A 19,620-nucleotide genomic window follows, 5' to 3' on the forward strand; every position below is an offset into this window, starting at 1 on the left:
AACAGAAGTTGTACGTCAGCGAATAGGGTCATTGCAGGGAATAGAAGTTTTAAAAAAAAAAGAAAAATAAAATTTATCTGAATGCACGAAGCATCTGCACTCGGATAGATGAACTAGTGGCACAAATGGAGGTAAATGATTTAGATGTAATCGCCATTACAGAGACATGGTTACAAGGTCATCAAGGATTGGAAATAAATACTCCAGGGTACGCAATATTTTGGAAAGACAGAATGGCAAAGGAGAGGGGTAGCATTGATAGTAAAGAATAACCTAAGGACATTAGTGAGAAAGGATCTGGCCTCAAGATCATGATTAGAATCAGTAGCAATTAGGAATAGCAAGCATCAGAAAACACTGGGAGTAGTTTATCGGCCCCTAACAGTAGTTATACCATGAGACAGCGCACTAAACAAGAAATTATTGGGGCTTGTAACAAAGGCAATGTAATAATTGTGGAGGACTATAATCTTAATATAGACTGGGACAATGAAACTGGCAAGGGTGGTCTAGAAGATGAGTTTGTAGAATGTTTTTCTGACAATTTCCTGAAGCAATACGTTGTGGAACTGACTAGGGATAAAGCTATCTTGGTTCTAGTATTGTGTAATGAAGCTGGGTTAATTAGTAATGTCATAGTAAAAGATCCACTGGCAAGTTCCCCTCCAAGCCACACACCATCCTGACTTGGAACGATATCACAGTTCCTTCACTGTCACTGGGTCAAAATCTTGGAACTAACTCCTTAACACCACTGTGGATGTACCTACATGGACTGCAGCGGTTCAAGAAGGCAGTTCACCACCATCTTCTCAAGGGCAATTAGGGATGGGCAATAAATGTTGGCCTAGCCAGCAACGCCAACATCCCGTGAAAGAATCTTTTTAAAAAGATCATGATACCATTGAATTCCATGTTAGGTTTGAAAGTGACATACTCCAATCATAAACAAGATCTTAAAGCCAATTACATAGATATGAGGGAAGACCTGACTATGCTTAATTGGATAAATAGACTAAAAGGTATGGCAGTAAATGAACAGTGGGAAACATTTAAAGAAACAATTCAAAATGTTCAGCAAAATACATTCCATTGATAAACAAAACTCAGCAAGAAAGACTCATTCATGGCTCACTCAGCAAGTTAAGTATAGTATTAGATTAAAAGAAGAGGCTTATAATGTTGCAAAAAACAGTAGCAAGTCTGAGGATTGGGAGTGTTTCAGGAACCAGCAAAGAGCTACCAAAAAGTTGATAGAAAGGGAAAATAGAATGTGGGTAAACTAGCCAGAAATATTAAAGGTTTTACAATCTGTGTTTATAATTATATTAAAAAGGAAGAGAGTAGCTAAAGTAAACATTGGTCCCTCAGAAGAAAAGACAGGAGAAATTGTCATGGGGAATGAAGAAATGGCAGAGGCATTGAACAAATATTTTGTGTCTGTCTTCACGGTCAGAGACACAAGCTTCATACCAGAAATAGACAATAACCTGCGGGCTAAAAAGAATGAGGAACTTAATATCAGCAGATATAAAGTATTGGAGAAACTTAAGAGACTAAAATCTAACAAATCCCCAGGACCTGATGGTTTACACCGTAGGGTTCTTAAAGAGATATCTGCAGAGATAGTGGATGAGCGAGCTATGAATTTCCAAAATTCCTTAGATTTGGCAACGGCCCCATCAGATTGGAAGTTCACGAAAAGAGGGAGAGAAAAAAGTGAGCTACAGACCAGTTAGCCTAAAATCAGTCATTGGAGACTATTAAGAAAGTCTTAACAATGCACTTAAAAAAGCATAGTATGATTAGAACAAGTCAACATGGTTTTACTAAAGGGAAATCCTAGTTTTTTGAGGATATAACTAGTCGGGTAGATAAAAGGGAACCAATAGATGTAGTATACCTGGATTTCCACAAGGCATTTGATAAGGTGCCACACAAAAGGTTGATAGGCAAGATAAGGGCTCATGGAGTTGGGTGTAATATATTAGCATGGATAGAGGATTGGTAAACGGACAGGAAGCAAAGAGTGAGCTTAAACGGAACACTTTCAAGTTGGCAGGCTGTGAATAGTGGAGTGCTGCTAGGATTCGTGCTGGAACCTCAGCTATTTACAATCTATATTAATGACTTGGATGAAGAGACAGAGTAATGTATCTAAGTTTGCTGATGATACAAAGGTAGATGGAAAGGTAAGCTGTGGCGAGGGGGCAGAGAGGCTGCAAAGAGATATGGACAGGTTAAGTGAGTGGACAACAAGATGGCAAATGGAATATAATGTCAGGAAGCGTGAAGTTATTCACTTTGGTCGGAAGAATAGAAAAGCAGAATATTTTTTAAAATGTGTGAAACTTGCACGTGTTGCTGTTCAGAGACTTGGGTGTGCTCATATAAAGAATGCAGAAAGTTAGCATGTAGGTACAGCAAACAATTAGGAAGGCAAATGGCATGTTGGCCTTTATTGCGAGGGGATTGGAGTACAGGAATAAAGAAGTCTTGCTACAATGTACAGGGTTTTGGTGAGACCACATCTGGAGTACTGTGTGCAGTTTGGTCTTCACATTTAAGAAAGGATGTTAGAGGTGGTACAGCAAGTGTTCACTAAATTGATCCCTGGGATGAGGGGCTTGTCCTATGATGAGAGGATGAGTAAATTGGGACTATAATCTCTGGTGTTTTGAAGGAGAGGTGATCTCAAGATTCTAAAGTGGCTGGATAGGGTAGACACTAAGCTTATTTCTGCGGAGAATCTAAAACACGGGCACAGTCTCAGGATAAGGGGCCGAGCATTTAGGACTGAGGAGAAATTTCTTCACTCAAAGGGTTGTGAGTCTTGGAATTCTCTACCCCAGAGGGTGATGGATACTCCATCGTTCAATACAGTTAAGGCCGGGGTAGACAGATTTTTGGTCTCAGGAAATCGAGGGATATGGCGAGCGAGTGGGAATGTGGAGTTGAAGCCTAAGATCAGCCACAATCGTGTAGGCTTGGTGGGCCATATGGTCTACTCCTGCTCCTATTTCTTGTGTTTTATTGTACTTTTTTGTATCTTCCCTAAGATGAGGTGTTATGCAGGCATGCATCTTTTTAGCTATTCAGGATATTCTGATATACACATGTTACAGCACATGGCATTTTAGTTCAGTAAAGGCAATTCTGATAAGCATCCTATTCCTCAAAATTTCGTGACATCTCTAATTCTATTTACTGTGTGGAACAAATGCTATAAAAGTAAATAGTGCATAAAACCCAGGAAAAAACATTTGGAGAAAAAACTTTGAACATCTTCAGAAAATTGCTAAACCAAGAGCATTTGCTACATTGTGCTGATTTTTCTTGCCCAAAAGTTTAAATTGAGGCCATCTTTTGTCATTGACAGCTGTGCTTTCAGCTGCCTAGGTCTGCCCTAAGTTTTATAACTTCCTCCCTTAACACCTCTACTTCTTTCCTCTCCTCTCCTTTAAGACACTCCTTAAAATCTAACTCTGACCAAGCTTTTGGTCATCTGTCCTAATATCTCTGTGGCTGGTGTAAAATTACACAATTGCTCGTGAAACACCTTGATATGTTTGAGTACATTGAAGGCACTGTACAAATGCAAGTTGTTATTGTTGCATGATGCACATGACATTAACAATACTTGTCCTGCATGTACACAGTGCAACCTTTGGCATGAAATGTAGAACTAAATCATCATCATTCTAACCTGAATGACAGGTTTGCATTCTTTTGCCAATTAAATGATTTTGTTCTATTTTCTCCCTGCATTCTTTGCTATTTCCTCTATCTTGAACACTTTTGTATTTCTGCTGCTGCTTAATGCAACCTGTACATATACCTATTATCTTTTTAATTTTTATAATTTTAGGCAGGTGTCTACTTGGCTTATTGTCTCCCATTGAGTTCTGTTTGCCGAAATGTATAATGTTGTGCTCCTGCTCGAATCTGCAGGAAAAAAGCTATCCACTAGAGGATGCTCTAATATTCTATGTTGCAGGAAATCCTTAGTATTCATCAAGTAATGCTAGAAACCATACTTGCATGAAGCAGTGGTAGAAGTCCTCAGCAGTGCACTGAATCAGTAGTCAAACTTTTGTTCAATAACCACAATGTATGCAATGACTTAAAGGCTTCAGAGACTTGCTATAAGGCAACTCATGTCCCTATTTCAATAGCAAACATGCCAAATATAGACTTTAGAAAATCTGATAGGATGAAAATTCATGAACCATTTTTATTTAGAAAAGGATCCAGTACGCCAAATATAATTAACTGCTTTTATGAACTAGGTTATAAACAGTACTAGTTTAGTTGTAGCTCAGAAATTGCAAACCTCTTCGACCTTGTACCATCTCAAGTGCCAAAATGGACAGGCCGCACACATGACTCCACAGTCCTGACTCTGCTCAAATGTTCCAGCAGCAGCAGGCTCCATAACATCCCATGATGCTCAACAACCTTTTCAGTCCTCTGTCCTAGTCAGGAGTGAATAATTACAATCTTCAGTCACATTTGGGCACTGATTTCTCTAGTTTCAAACATCCGATTAGGATCCAGGCTCAAAAATATGGCCAAGTAGCTTAGGAAGTTATTGAGCTTGTTTCTGGCAGTTCATAGCTGAGACACAATTTTGTGGAATGAGATATTCTTGCTATCATCTTGAATGAACAAGATTTGGAATACAGGGAGTCTATAGGTGGGGAAATGGTGAGGAAGAAGCATAAACATTACCCACAGCCCTAGAATTTCCTTTTATAAGTAGTGTTCTTTTCTCCACTCTCTTCTCGCTGGTCCAGCACCACAACATTGGCCTTTCTTGGTTCCATTCCTACTTGTCTCAACTTAGCCAAAATATTCCTTACAGTTGTGCTTCCCTCGCTAAAGAAAGGAGTTGCACTTTATAGAGCACTTTTCTCATCTTTGGATGTCCCAAGGCACTTTACAACCAATTAAGGATGTTTTTTTTGGCATAGTCATTGTTATAATGTAGGGAAATGCAATAGCCAATTTACACACAGATAATGACCAGATAATCTCTCTTCTGATTTCAAACTGTATGTGGTGTGACGAAAAACACACCTGCCAAATGGAAACATTAATTTTGTCATACGGGACACTGCTTGAAATTTTTTTACTGGACGTTGCAAATAACTTGTTTAAAAAAGCAGAACTGAACAGCTGAAAAAATGGTTGCACATTTGCATTCTGAGAAGACAAAGGCTATCTGAGAGACAGCATGAAGAGAGAGACAATGGGGATGCTCCTTGATTCAATTAGCAAGATTGGTCTTGGCAATAGTGGTGATCAACACCCTTTGACTTTGTGAGAGCCAAAACTCCACCCCCCACCAAGTATGTCTGGAAGGCTCTGAAATCCAACAACTCTCCAAGGACTGCTGTTTCAAACAAGATGATCACATGACCTACCTGCTGGTAAGACTGGGGCTTTTGAATTGTGCCTCACAAAAAGGAAACAGACTGCAATTCTGAACCTCAAGAGGAAGACATCTCTCTCTCTCTCTCTCGCCAGCAAAATCCCAGGAAAAGCATGGTGGCAGCTTCTACGCTTCAAGACTACAGACGAAGCCTGTCTTCGGCCTTCTGGCACCAGAGATGTAAGCCTGGAATAGTGTATATGGCCCCTGCAAGGACTCCAAGACCTTAACTTCAGTTGAGGATATTAAGAACAGTATCTGTATTCCATTTCTTACAAATTCTACTTCAACCGCACCCCCCCCCCCCCCCAAACAACTCTTTCTTCACCTCTGTATCTATGCGTGTGTGCCTCTCATATGCCTGTGAGCATGGATGTGTCACGTGAGGTGAGAGTGACTGTCCTTGATGTCAAGGCAGCATTTTACCGAGTATGGCATCAAGGAGCCCTAACAAAGCTGAAGTCATTGGGAATCAGGGGAAAACTGTCTGCTCTTGGAGTCATACCTAGCGCAAAGGAAGATGGTTGTGGTTGTTGCAGGTCAATCATCTCAGCTCCAGGACATCACTGCAGGAGTTCCTCAGGGTAGTGTCCTAGGCCCAATCATCTTCAGCTGCTTCATCAATGACCTTGCTTCAATCATAAGGTCTGAAGTGGGGATGTTTGTTGATTGCACAATGTTCACCACTCACAACTCCTCAGATACTGAAGCAGTCCGTGTAGAAATGCAGCAAGACTTGGACAATATCCAGGCTTGGGCTGATAAGTGGCAAGTAACATTTGCGCCACACAAGTGCCAGGCAATGACCATCTCCAACAAGAGGGAATCTAACCATCTCCCTTTGACATTCAGTGGCATTACCATCGCTGAATCCCCCACTATCAACATCCTAGGGGCTACCATTGACCAGAAACTGAACTGGAGTAGCCATATAAATACCGTGGCTACAAGAACAGGTCAGAGGCGAGGAATCCTGTGGCGAGTAACTCACCTCCTGACTCCCCAAAGCCTGTCCACCATCTACAAGGCACAAGTCAAGAGTGTGATGGAATACTCTCCACTTGCCTGGATGGGTGCAGCTGCAACAACATTCAAAAAGCTCGACACCATCTAGGATTAAGCAGCCCGCTTGATTGGCACCCCATCCACAAACATTCACTCCCTTCACCACCGACGCACAGTGGCAGCAGTGTGTACCATCTACAAGATGCACTGCAGCAATGCATCAAGGCTCCTTAGATAGCACCTTCCAAACCCACAGCCTCTACCAAATAGAAGGACAAGGGCAGCAAATGCATGGGAACACCACCACCTGCAAGTTCCCTTCCAAGTCGCATACCATCCTGACTTGGAACTATATCACCGTTCCTTCACTGTCACTGGGTCAAAATCCTGGAACTCCCTTCCTAACAGCACTGTGGGTGTACCTACCCCACATGGACAGCAGCGGTTCAAGAAGGCAGCTCACCACTACCTTCTCAAGGGCAATTAGGGATGGGCGATAAATGCTGGCCTGGCCAGTGATGCCCACATCCCATGAATGAAGGGAAAGAAACGTATTTTAGTAATTTTAACCAGGTTAGAATGATAAGGCTAATAAACTTGCGTCTTTCTTGTTTAAACCTAAGAAAACCTGTCTGGTTCATTTGCAGTTGTAATTAGAGTGCTGCGGGCAAGGGTTTACTGAGGTGGTAAGCTAAAATCACTGTTTAAAAAGCTAAATCCTGTTACGGCCAAACCAGAGAAAGGCGAGAGAGGAGCCTGAGACCCCTTCCTTACCTGCTTGTAACAGAAATTTGGGGTCTCTAGTCCCAGATTGGACCCACAGACAAACGAGAAATTAGAAGTAGGAAATCAAATTGATCCCAATCAAAAAGAGAAAAGACTTCAATACAGGTTTTCTTGTGGTTTGTGTTGGTAGAATACTAACATGTCTGCAACCGAAGCCAGTACCTCCCCAAGCCAGGGTAAAGTAACTTGGGATAAGTTAAAGGCACTATCTGTGGAGAAGCTGAGGAATATGGCTGAGCAGTGTGGGATCACTTACCGTGCCAAAACCAGGAGATCCGAACTCCGAACTAACTCCTGAGACTAGCGGCCAACCATTTTTCCCTTGAACTGGAAGAATCAGAGGCAGGGTTAGAAATAGAATCTTACAGGGTAATGTTAGCAAAGATGCAATTGGAACAGAGGAAACTTGAATTAGAAGACAGGAGAGAGACGGGGGAGAGCAAGAGAGAGAGACTGGGGAGAGAAAGAACTTTCCAGAAGGAACAGTTGGAAAGGGAGCTACACCGGCTTGAATGATCCAAGGTGACAGAGTTACCCCAGTGAAAGTATGGCCAGTATGGAGAATTACAAGTAATTCAGGGCCGTGTGCTGAGATTTTGAAGTTTTCCCAATTGATCCCAAAGTTCAATGAGGGAGACGTGGAAGCATTTTTTTGTAACTTTTGAAAAGCTTGCAAGGCAGTTAAAATGGCCAGCCGAGAGCTGGACCCTCCTGCTGCAAAGCAAGTTTCCCAGCAAAAGCCCATGAGGTTTATTCATTGTTGCCAGGCGAGAGTTCATCAAATTATGAACCGACTAAAAATGCTATCCTTGGGGCATATCAGCTCGTGCCGGAAGCATACCACCAGAAGTTCCGAACCCTCCAGAAACAAGCTGATCAAAATTCCTTTGAGTTTGAGAGGAGTAAGCAGCTGGCTTTTGACAGTGGTTGAGGGCTGTTAAGGTGCAGCCCACCTATGAAAACCTCAGGTGATTTTACTGGAGGAATTTAAAAACACTGCCCCTCTCCATAAAGACCCATGTGGAGAAACAAAAAATACGTAGAGCGAGGCAAGTTGCAGTTCTAGCTGTTGAGTTCGCTCTCATTTATAAGTCAGCTCCCCAGGGGAAAACCTTTCCTAGTCACCCCCTGAAAAGGACAACGGGTGGAAAGGTGATAGGAGCAGCAGCAGTAAGACCCAGAAAAAATACTGCTGTGGGTACAGGAAAATTTATTAGGAACCCTGAAGGTCATCAGGATTTTGTATCTGGAGAGAGTAACCCCATACCCCTGAGTGGGGCAAGCGAGCCCATAGTCATACTCAGGGATACACCAGATCCTTTTGTTGGGAAAAGGCATGACTTTTCCCCCAGAGTGCAATAAATACTGAATGGTATTGGAGGGCAGTATATGCCCGTACCTTTACATCGGGTGCACTTGGAGTGTGACCTAGTTTCTGGATTGGTGACTGTAGGGGTTATCCCTAGTTTGCCTGTAGACGGGGTTGACCTGCTCCTCGGTAATGATCTGGCGGGGGCGAAGGTGGTAGCTTTCCCATTAGTGAAAGAGACACCAAAGGAGGTCAGAGAGACAGGGAAGTGGCAGGAGACTGATTGTGTAGTGACTCAGGCCTTGGCCAAACCAGCTCCCCCAGAGGAGACTGAATTGGCACTGCAGAAAGATGACCATGCTGTCTGTCTGAAATTTACTTTGGAAAGTTAGAGGACCCAGGGAATGGATGAAATGAATCTTCCCTAGCTGAGGCTCAGGGAGCCGACCCAGTATTGCGAGAGTAAGCACAGTCTGCCCAGACTGAAATTGAAGCTGAGGGAGTCACTGCTACTATTTAAAGAATGAGATGCTGATGAGGAAATGGAGTTCTCCTGACAGACCTGAGGACAAAGAGTGGACACTGGTTCACCAGTTAGTGGTAGCAGGGAGAAATATTAAGAATGGCCCATGAATTTACAATGCTGTACATGTCTATACAAAAAACCAAAGCCTGCATAATTCAGCAGTTTGACTGTACTGTAGGAGTTGCCACATGCATGTACTGGCATTTGGAGGACCCTCCGGCAGAGGGCTAGTGAATTGTGAGGGACCCCTGCCAAGAACAAAAGGAGACAGACAGGCACAGATCTGGCAGAGAGTTAGAGAGGAAGGGTCAAAGAAGACAGGCTAAAGGAGGTTCAAGAGGCTGCCCAAACGAAAACCCCCACTGTCAAGTCAGCCAACCCTAAAATGTTAGAAAAATTAGACCCTATGTCCTCCTATGTAAATGCAGACAACAGAAGCACCCTACCATGGCTGCTAACTGTCCCTGCAGGTTTCTGCAAGTGCTAAGAAAGTCAAGAGGGCAGAGAAACTGTGAGGGTGATGCCTCATCTAGTTGACGTGCTGCAGGGGACTGCCATGGAATCTGGACAAATACCTGCAAGCAGGAATGTCCCAAAGGACATAGGGGAGATTAGCAAAGAATCCTTCCGCATAGTCAGGAGAAAAGGGAAACAGTGCCCTGAAGTGAACAGCATTTGGACGACTCACCAGAGCACTGAAATTGAGGTCAGAGTGGATCCACCCACTACAGACTCCTATGATCAGAGCTCCAACCCAGAGCTAATTAAATCAAACAATCTCCCTGCAGACCCCAACAAGAACAAAGGCACCCTACACAATTATGGAAATGTGCAAACTCCAAGCCTCCCCAAAAATCACGTTTATTGGAATGTCCATTCCCAACTTATTACAAGCTGATACTAAAGAAACTTCAAACCCACTGGGCAACACCTAACTATCTCAGACCACCTCAAGGAAAAAGGGGCAGTTTAAAGCAGCACTGCTACAAAGAAAAGGAAAGTTGAAACAATTTTTCTGAATGGATGAGAATGAGTGAGAGAAATGCATGTGTGCTTTACTGTATTTTCTCAACTTGTAATGAAATGCTCCTCAATATTGCATTTCATTCGGCATGGTGCGGTGGAGTGCCGGAAATCAAACCTGCCAAATGGAAACATATTAATTTTGTCATTTGGGACACTGCTTAATTTTTTTTTACTGGACATTGCGAATAACTTGTTTAAAAAAGCAGAACTGAACAGCTGAAAAAATGATTGCACATTTGCATTTGGAGAAGACGAGGGCTGGCTGAGAGATGAATAGAGACACAATGGGGGTGCTCCTTGATTCAATTAGCAAGATTGGTCTTGGCAATAGTGGTGATCAACACCATTTGACTTTGTAAAAGCCAAAATTCCACCCCCTCCATCAAGTATGTCTGGAAGGCTCTGAAATCCAGCAACCTTCCAAGGACTGCTGTTTCAATCAAGATCGTCACATGTGCCACATTGAGGGGAAACCCCAACCTGCAGTGAAGTCTGCACCCCTAATTCCTGTACCGGCATTTGGAGGACCTACCTGCAGGTAAGACTGGGGCTTTTGAATTGTGCCTCGCAGAAAGGAAAGAGACAACAATTCTGAACCTCAAGAGGAAGACATCGTTCTCTCTGTCTCTCTCTGCAGCAAAGTCCCAGGAACACCACGGTGGCAACTTCTACGCTTCAAGACTACAGACAAAGCCTTTCTTCAGCTTTCTGGTACCAGAGAAGCAAGCCTGGAATTGTGCACATTGACCCTGCAAGGACTCCCAAGACCTTAACTTTAATTGAGGACATTTTACCAAGGACATTAAGAACTGTATCTGTATTCCATTTCTTACAAACTCGACTTCAACCCCGCCCCCCCCACACCCACTAACCACCTTCCCCTCTATCTATTTGCATGTGTGCGCCTCTCATATGTCTGAGAGTGTGAATGCGTTGTGTATTTTAGTAATTTTAACCGGGTTAGAGTGGTGAGGTTAATAAACTAACATCTTTCTTCTTTAAACCTAAGCAAATCTGTCTGGTTCATTTGCAATTGTAATTAAGAGTGCAGTGAGCAAGGGTTCACTGAGGTAGTAAGCTAAAATCACTCTGCTAAAAAGATAAACCCTGTTACGGCCAAACCAGAGAAGGGCAAAGAGGGGAGCCTGAGACTCAAAGAACAGAACAGTACAGCACAGGAACGGGCCATTTGGCCCTCCAAGCCTGCGCCGATCTTGATGCCTGTCTAAACTAAAACCTTCTGCACTTCCGGGGACCGTATCCCTCTATTCCCATCCAATTCATGTATTTGTCAAGATGCTTTTTAAACGTCGCTATCGTACCTGCTTCTACCAACTCTCCTGGCAGCAAGTTCCAGGCACTCACCACCCACTGTGTAAAGGACTTGCCTCGCACATCCCCTCTAAACTTTGCCCCTCGCACCTTAAACCTATGTCCCCTAGTAACTGACTCTTCCACCCTGGGAAAAAGCTTCTGACTATCCACTCTGTCCATGCCACTCATAACTTTGTAAACCTCTATCATGTCGCCCCTCCACCTCCGTCGTTCCAGTGAAAACAATCCGAGTTTATCCAACCTCTCCAGACCAAGCAACATCCTGGTAAACCTCTTCTGTACCCTCTCCAAAGCCTCCACGTCCTTCTGGTAGTGTGGCGACCAGAATTGCACGCAATATTCTAAGTGTGGCCTAACTAAGGTTCTGTACAGCTGCAGCATGACTTGCCAATTTTTATACTCTATGCCCTGACCGATGAAGGCAAGCATGCCGTATGCCTTCTTGACTACCTTATCCACCTGCGTTGCCACTTTCAGTGACCTGTGGACCTGTACGCCCAGATCTCTCTGCCTGTCAATACCCCTAAGGGTTCTGCCATTTACTGTGTACTTCCCACTTGTATTAGATCTTCCAAAATGCATTACCTCACATTTGTCCGGATTAAACTCCATCTGCCATTTCTCCGCCCAAGTCTCCAACCGATCTATATCCTGTTGTATTCTCTGACAATCCTCATCGCTATCCGCAATTCCACCAGCCTTTGTGTCGTCCGCAAACTTACTAATCAGACCAGCTATATTTTCCTCCAAATCATTTATATATAATACAAACAGCAAAGGATCCCTGTGGAACACCACTAGTCACAGCCCTCCATTCAGAAAAGCACCCTTCCACTGCTACCCTCTGTCTTCTACGACTGAGCCAGTTCTGTATCCATCTTGCCAGCTCACCTCTGATCCCGTGTGACTTCACCTTTTGTACCAGTCTGCCATGAGGGACCTTGTCAAAGGCTTTACTGAAGTCCATATAGACAACATCCACTGCCCTTCCTTCATCAATCATCTTTGTCACTTCCTCAAAAAACTCAATCAAGTTAGTGAGACACGACCTCCCCTTCACAAAACCATGCTGCCTCTCGTTAATAAGTTCATTTGTTCCCAAATGAGAGTAAATTCTGTCCCGAAGAATCCTCTCTAATAATTTCCCTACCACTGGTGTAAGGCTCATCGGCCTATAATTTCCTGGATTATCCTTGCTACCCTTCTTAAACAAAGGAACAACATTGGCTATTCTCCAGTCCTCTGGGACCTCACCTGTAGCCAATGAGAATACAAAGTTTTCTTCCCTTGCCTCCCTCAGTATTCTGGGGTAGATCCCATCAGGCCCTGGGGACTTATCTACCTTAATGCTTTGCAAGACACCCAACACCACCTCATTTTTGATAACGACATGACCCAGACTATCTACACTCCCTTCCCTCGACTCATCATCCACCAAGTCCTCCTCTTTGGTGAATACTGATGCAAAGTACTCATTTAGTATCTCGCCCATTTCCTCTGGCTCCACAAATTGATTCCCTTCTCTGTCCTTGAGTGGGCCAACCCTTTCCCTGGTTACCCTCTTGCTCTTTATATACGTATAAAAAGCCTTGGGATTCTCCTTAATCCTGTTTGCCAATGACTTTTCATGACCCCTTTTAGCCCTCCTGACTCCTTGCTTAAGTTCCTTCCTACTTTCTTTATATTCCTCAAGAGCTTTGTCTGTTCCCAGCCTTCTAGCCCTTACGAATGCTTCCTTTTTCTTTTTGACTAGGCTCACAATATTCTTCATTATCCAAGGTTCCCAAAACTTGCCAAACTTATCCTTCTTCCTCATAGGAACATGCCGGTCCTGGATTCTAATCAACTGACGTTTGAAAGAATCCCACATGTCAGATGTTGATTTACCCTCAAACAGCCGCCCCCAATCTAAATTCTTCAGTTCCTGCCTAATATTGTTATAATTGGCCTTCCCCCAATTTAGCACCTTCACCCGAGGACTACTCTTATCCTTATCCACAAGTACCTTAAAACTTATGGAATTATGGTCACTATTCCTGAAATGCTCCCCTACTCAGACTTAGACCACTTGGCCGGGCTCATTCCCCAATACCAGGTCCAGTACGGCCCCTTCCCTAGTTGGACTATCTATATATTGTTTCAAGAAGCTCTCCTGGATGCTCCTTACAAATTCTGCCCCATCCAAGCCCCTAGCACTAAGTGAGCCCCAGTCAATATAGGGGAAGTTAAAATCACCCACCACTATAACCATGTTACCTTTACATCTTTCCAAAATCTGTCTACATATCTGCTCCTCTACCTCCCACTGGCTGTTGGGAGGTCTGTAGTAAACCCCCAACATCGTGACTGCACCTTTCTTACTTGGTCGTAACAGTGGAGAGAACGTGATGCATGTTGTAGAGGGTTGGGTGGAGATGTATAATTTAGCCATTCCCTATTTTCTTTTGAATTTGACCTATTTGTGTGTAAAAGATTCACTGCTGTAAAGGAAACTAATTTAGATTCTGATCGAAAAGAAATTCACTCAGTCCCAATGACCTGGTGTACCTATATCTAATATGTACTTCAGTTATCTTACATATGACCTGAATTCTCAAATGTCAGTTATTAAGCTTTATACAAATGTTGATGAAGCATAATGTTGAAATAATTTTGAAGTTGATTTTTCGATAATAAAACTAATTTTTGTTAGCTTGTGTACTGAAACTAGCACTTTTGAAGTGGTGTAAACTGACTCAGGATCTGATGGTGGCTGCTGAAAAATGTTGCTGAAACTTCTCTATGCTTAATTACCCTAATCATTTTTTGGTCTGCAGATTATCATGTTAGTATTAGCATGGAAGCTAGAGGCTCAGAATATGGGATTTTTCACTAAAGAAGAGTGGCTAAAAGGAATGACCTCATTACAGTAAGAAATCTGTGATTATGCCTGTTAGAATAAAATGAATGCATGAAAGTCCATTCCTGTCTGTTCAATCACCATGCCCTGTATACATTTTCACTAACTACATGCTACAGTTCATTCTTAATGCTCATAAACTTGTATGTTAACTTCCAGATTATACTTTGGATCTGTGGTTAGAAAAATCTTATTTTTAATACTTATTTCTTTTAACCTAGATGTGACTGCACAGAAAGGCTGCAGAGCAAATTTGACTATTTGCGCTCACAACTGAATGATCTGTCAGCCTTCAAACAAATTTACAGATATGCCTTTGATTTTGCTAGGGTAAGACACAATAAACAGTTTTCCCTTGCATTGATCTTTGAGCTGCTGGTTAACATTTTTGAAAGATTTCATAAACTCCAAACTTCTACTTTACTATGTGCTTTCTTTTAGGATAAAGACCAGCGTAGCCTTGATATTGATACTGCTAAATCCATGTTAGCTCTGCTCCTAGGAAGAACGTGGGCTCTGTTCTCTGCTTTTTACCAATTTTTGGAGGTACATTATTCTTTTTTTAAAAATCTTGAACATCATTGCAAAAGATTCCAACTGCAAATTTGAGGAAATGCGATAAGTAAATGACAAGGTTTTTCTAAGTAAATGTTCTTCATAATAGCATATGCACTCTTTGCAGCAATCAAAGTACAGAGTTATGAATAAGGATCAGTGGTTCAATGTATTGGAGTTCAGCAGAACTGTACTTGCAGATCTAAGCAACTATGATGAAGATGGTGCATGTAAGTTTCTTTCCCATAAATAGCATTATGTATTTATTCCAATATAGCCACAAAGAAATTGTAATTTAACTTGTTTTCTCTTCAGGGCCTGTGCTTCTTGATGAATTTGTTGAATGGCAGAAGGCAAGGCAATCATCATAAGTTGGAGGGGAAGAGAACTAAGGGGAGAGCAATAATGCTTTGCTACCCGACCAAACTACACCTTTAATTATGAAGTGGAAAGTATTTGTCAGAAGCCATCTTTTATGCTAGCTACAGACTTTTCAGTGTTACAAGTGGGGAGAAGGTTTTCAAGTTGCATCTATATTAAGCATTTTATTATGTATTCATTGACTAAGGCACCTAATGTTAGGATTTGTCCAGTCTTGAGTCTTAATGCTTTTGGCGATATCTGTTTATAACTTCATAAAGTACTTGGATGAAGCACATTAAAAAATTATAGGTTTTCATTAGAAACAGAAATCATCATCAGTTTCATGTATGACTGAGTAGATAAAAGGCCTTGAAGTGTATGGGTGCGTTTTTCAATTTAGAAAGTGTATGCTATTTCATCAGACACTTGCTGCTCTGGTACCATACCAAAAACTTACTGAACCTTGTCATATTATTGTAACTATGTAGCACCTTTTCTGTGATGCAGTATATCAATAGGTACTGGTGCTAGTCTAGGCCTGTGTGCTGAGAGTGTGTGGTAATGACAGTAGCACTACTGCAAGGCCCATATAGTAGAGAATTACAAGTGGTACAAATGTGTGTTTAAATATGTTCAGTTACAGTGTTGTTGAGGTATCCACAGAATGATTTGCCTGATTCCAAAAGCTTTTATTTGTTTAATTTTATGCCCATTAAGAACAAAGCAGTATATAGTTCTATACACCTGATTTGGGTAGAGAAATGTGTATAAATCAGAACTGCATATAATAAAATTCATCAGTACTGGGGTAGCAAGTATGTGGTTATGACTATAGTTTAGTCAAACCACGTAAGTGGCCACATCACTAATTAGTCTACTGTACTCACAGTACAGTATTAGATTTTACAGTATTAGCTCAAATATTTGACTCTACAGAGTATAAAGATGTAAATTTAGCCTGAATTAAGCACTCTTCTGCTATTGATTAGTTGAAGCTTTTGTAAGAAGGTGAAACTGTGGGACCTTTGAATAAAAAAATACTTATGTTCTTTAGTGTCTAAAAGACAAATTGAAAATTTTTTTCATGGATCTCTGGTGTAAAGAAAGTCATGACCTAAATACTCAGAATTGAAACATTGAAGCACGAGTATAGTGATTCTTTATTATTTTCCTCAAAGCTTCAGTTTTCAGCAGCTTCTTCAGAATCCCCAAAAAAATCTCTGCAGAAGTTGATATTTGGGGAGGTCTAATGACTGGAACAGTATTACCAGTCTAGAAACACTAAAAGCTACTGATTTACTGTTCACTTGAAGCCTACTAACAAAATAAATGTAGAATGGTGTTTTGGGATGCACTTTACACTGTCCTGTACATCCTAGTGCCAGTTAATCAAAAGTAGTACAGCTTTTGTTGTTTTTTCCACAAGTCCACGTTTTACAATTGTCTAATGTAGTCTTAAAATTTTAAATTTGGTGTTTCTCTGGCTTAGCAGTGCATTGCTTGACTGAATACCAATTGTTTAACACAGTAACCACTAAGCTGTAAATGCCAGTACTGGTTTTATCCACCTGCTTACACAAGATATGCTGATATGCAACCTATAGCTGGAGAGAGAATTCTGCTGTTCATTATCTATTCCAGTTTACACCAGCATCATATACAATATCAAATATTTTTGATGTAAATGAGACTGAACTTCTTACAGAAGGGTAGAATTGGCTTCGTGTGCTTTTTAAACTGTTAAATGGTTTATCTTGACTGTTTAAGAAATTACATCCTCATTTTCTGGAGACAGTTTTTCCCAGTTATAAAGTGACAGTAAAGGATGTTCACTGAAGTTCAGTTCCTAGATAACAGTAGATAGCAAATAGAATATTTTTTCAGATCATCAAAACTAGTGAGGTAATTGTTCATAGGTATTAACCTTGATATCAAAACCTTGGCTACTTTTAAAGGAGAAAAATGTAAAGGGTGATTTAAAGTTTATTTTACTCCTTTTCCCTCCACTGAGAAGGTCATGAAAAATTATTTTTAGAAGCTGATATTCCTAATGTTGCCATATATTTCTAGCCTCAATGGAAATGTTATTCTAAATTTCACCAGCGAGCTACTGCACTCATGTCAGCTCTAGGAGTGTTAGCACGTTGTCCATTTATAACCAGCTGCCAAGCTAGGAAAATGTCAGTACAGCCAATATGTTTGTAGTATTGAATTCTGGCTTCAACATTGTCTACTTAATGCCCAAAATCAGAAAAAATTTTGAAAGATTTCTTATGGAGTTGTTCATTGTCACTGAAAAGATTTCTGGTGGAAAGGAAACCACAGCTAATAGACCTTGCACTGGAAAATGTACTGTAGTGAGGTATTTGCATATTTAAAAAAGGCAGCATTTATCTTGCAAATCACTTCACTTTGCCCATCCAGTTTTTTTCTTCCCTTAGAGGTAAACCAACACCGAAATGATAAAGCATGGGGTCCAACCAATTTCAGCTTATGGCAGACCCTTGAAAAGCAGACTACACATTTAACAATGCAATTTGATCCTTTATATTTGGGATTTAATGTTCGCACTTTGTTTTAGTAGAGGACATTACTCAAAGCTTCCCTTTTTCTTTTAAACCTAGGGGTAAAACCCCCTTTGTTTTTTAAAAAAAAAATTATAAACCATAAAGTTTTGCCCATGAGATCCAACATTCTCTGACATGAACTTTAAAATACTTAACTGAGTTTCATTGGCTAACTGGATTCATTTCAGAAATAAGCACAGCAGGAACCATTGTGTATTTGTATGTACATGATTCTTTTTAAGGTTTGCCATCATTAAGTTCACACAGTTGCCTTTTTAAAAGCTTAAATCTCCTAAGTGACAGATGCTGAGTTCTGGTTGTCTACATAAGTGACTACATTTGGGAAAAAGTTATTCATTGGATGTGAAATGCTTTGGGATGTCCTAGGAACTCAAGGTACTGTCTGAATGCAAGTTTTTTTTTTTCTTTCACAATTGGGATATGGTCAGAGCTGTCAGACTTTTCCTAAACTAGGAAAAGCAATAGTTTTAGCTTAAATCAAGAATTTCTAAAGCATAATTTGTGTTTAAAGATGGATTAAAATGGCAAAATGTGCCCTGGGTCTACAGGAAAGGGTGTTTTGTTTTCCAACTTGTACATAAAATAATGCGCTAATCTTTGTGAGTCTACAGTGCATTATTTAAACGGACTGAAGAAACTTAATGGTTGTTTTAAGTTAAATGTACTGGACAGTTTTTTTTGTTTAAGGGGGATACTGAGGGTGAAACCTAATCTGAATATTTTTCATTGTGCTTTAATTCTAAAATGCGCTGCTGAATATATAATTGCAACTTTTTTTAGTTTGTCATTTTCTAAAATTTTATATGTATTGGTAATCCCTCACAGTTCTCCCTCGATCTGACAAAAGAATATTGTAGAGTGTTACTAGGAGGGGGTTACTATGCATTTAAATTGTACTTAAGGAAGATGCCCCAGTATTCACAGCAATCAGTCCAATCCAGTACCAGTTTATGGCTTTTAAAAATACTATTTCAACTTGTTACAACGTTGCATCGTTGGAAGGATCCTACAAAAGGAGTACAACCTTCTTTGATTTTACTGTTCCTACTGAAAGTGATATTCACTCTTTCCTTTGGATTTCTGATTAGAATTATGTTTATATGTTTTTGCATTGCCGATATGCAAACCTATTTAATTTGAATGATAAACTTTATAAAGAGAAGTTCATAATGGAATATAAATTAATGACTTTGCATGTTTTCATATTTAAAGATATTGGTGAAAAGAGGCAACCCAATGCAATGCAGCCTGAAGCAGAACTACTGGCATGCCAAGGACAGTGAACTCTGGCATTTTAGTTGTATAATAAAGAAAAAGGAACAGTGTACATTGAAGTGTCTTAATTCATGATTGGCAGTTACACTGAAAATTAGTTTGCCCCATTACTAAAATATGACTAGGAATAACGAGAGTTTATATTTCTAAATAGTTTACACACCAAGCAAGAACAAGTTCGTGTATTAACATTTCAGCATACAAGGCTGGAGAATAAGAATGCCCATTTTTTCCAGAAATGATTTTTTGTACAAAAATGTGGCTCTGACCCATTCTATACCCCCCAAAAAATCTGATACTTCACTGATACTATTTTGATAGTTGAAAACTACAAATATGTAAAGAACAACCTAAAATAATTTTTTTCAGAAATAGTGTATTTTAATATGAAAAAGTCTTTATAATTGTCTGAATTATACTTTACATACATTATAAACTGGATTATAAAAGCACGCTTTATTCTTGGACTGAGCAGTTAAAGGTTTGAAATGCCATGCTCTTGGTCTCGTTTCAAGAATG

At 40.7% G+C, this 19,620-nt stretch overlaps 1 protein-coding gene across 8 annotated transcripts in view; it reads left to right on the forward strand.

The window, feature by feature from the left end:
• The window catches only part of dcun1d5 (DCN1, defective in cullin neddylation 1, domain containing 5 (S. cerevisiae)), a 45,600-nt gene extending 26,447 nt beyond the window's left edge, over positions 1-19,153 (forward strand). For 7 of the 8 annotated variants that reach the window (XM_068033760.1, XM_068033757.1, XM_068033762.1 and 4 more), the window contains 5 exons: positions 14,238-14,329; positions 14,542-14,650; positions 14,762-14,866; positions 15,003-15,105; positions 19,039-19,153. In XM_068033760.1, the coding sequence (XP_067889861.1) occupies positions 14,238-14,329; positions 14,542-14,650; positions 14,762-14,866; positions 15,003-15,105; positions 19,039-19,109 (480 nt within the window). In that variant the 3' untranslated portion in view covers positions 19,110-19,153. Of the gene's footprint in view, positions 1-14,237; positions 14,330-14,541; positions 14,651-14,761; positions 14,867-15,002; positions 15,106-15,190 lie in introns of all 8 variants that reach the window. The other variant, XM_068033763.1, reaches the window with a different exon arrangement.
• The last annotated feature ends 467 nt before the right edge of the window (positions 19,154-19,620 follow it).

Source organism: Heterodontus francisci, chromosome 6 (genome assembly GCF_036365525.1).
Source record: "Heterodontus francisci isolate sHetFra1 chromosome 6, sHetFra1.hap1, whole genome shotgun sequence".
Classification (NCBI taxonomy): Eukaryota; Metazoa; Chordata; class Chondrichthyes; order Heterodontiformes; family Heterodontidae; genus Heterodontus; species Heterodontus francisci.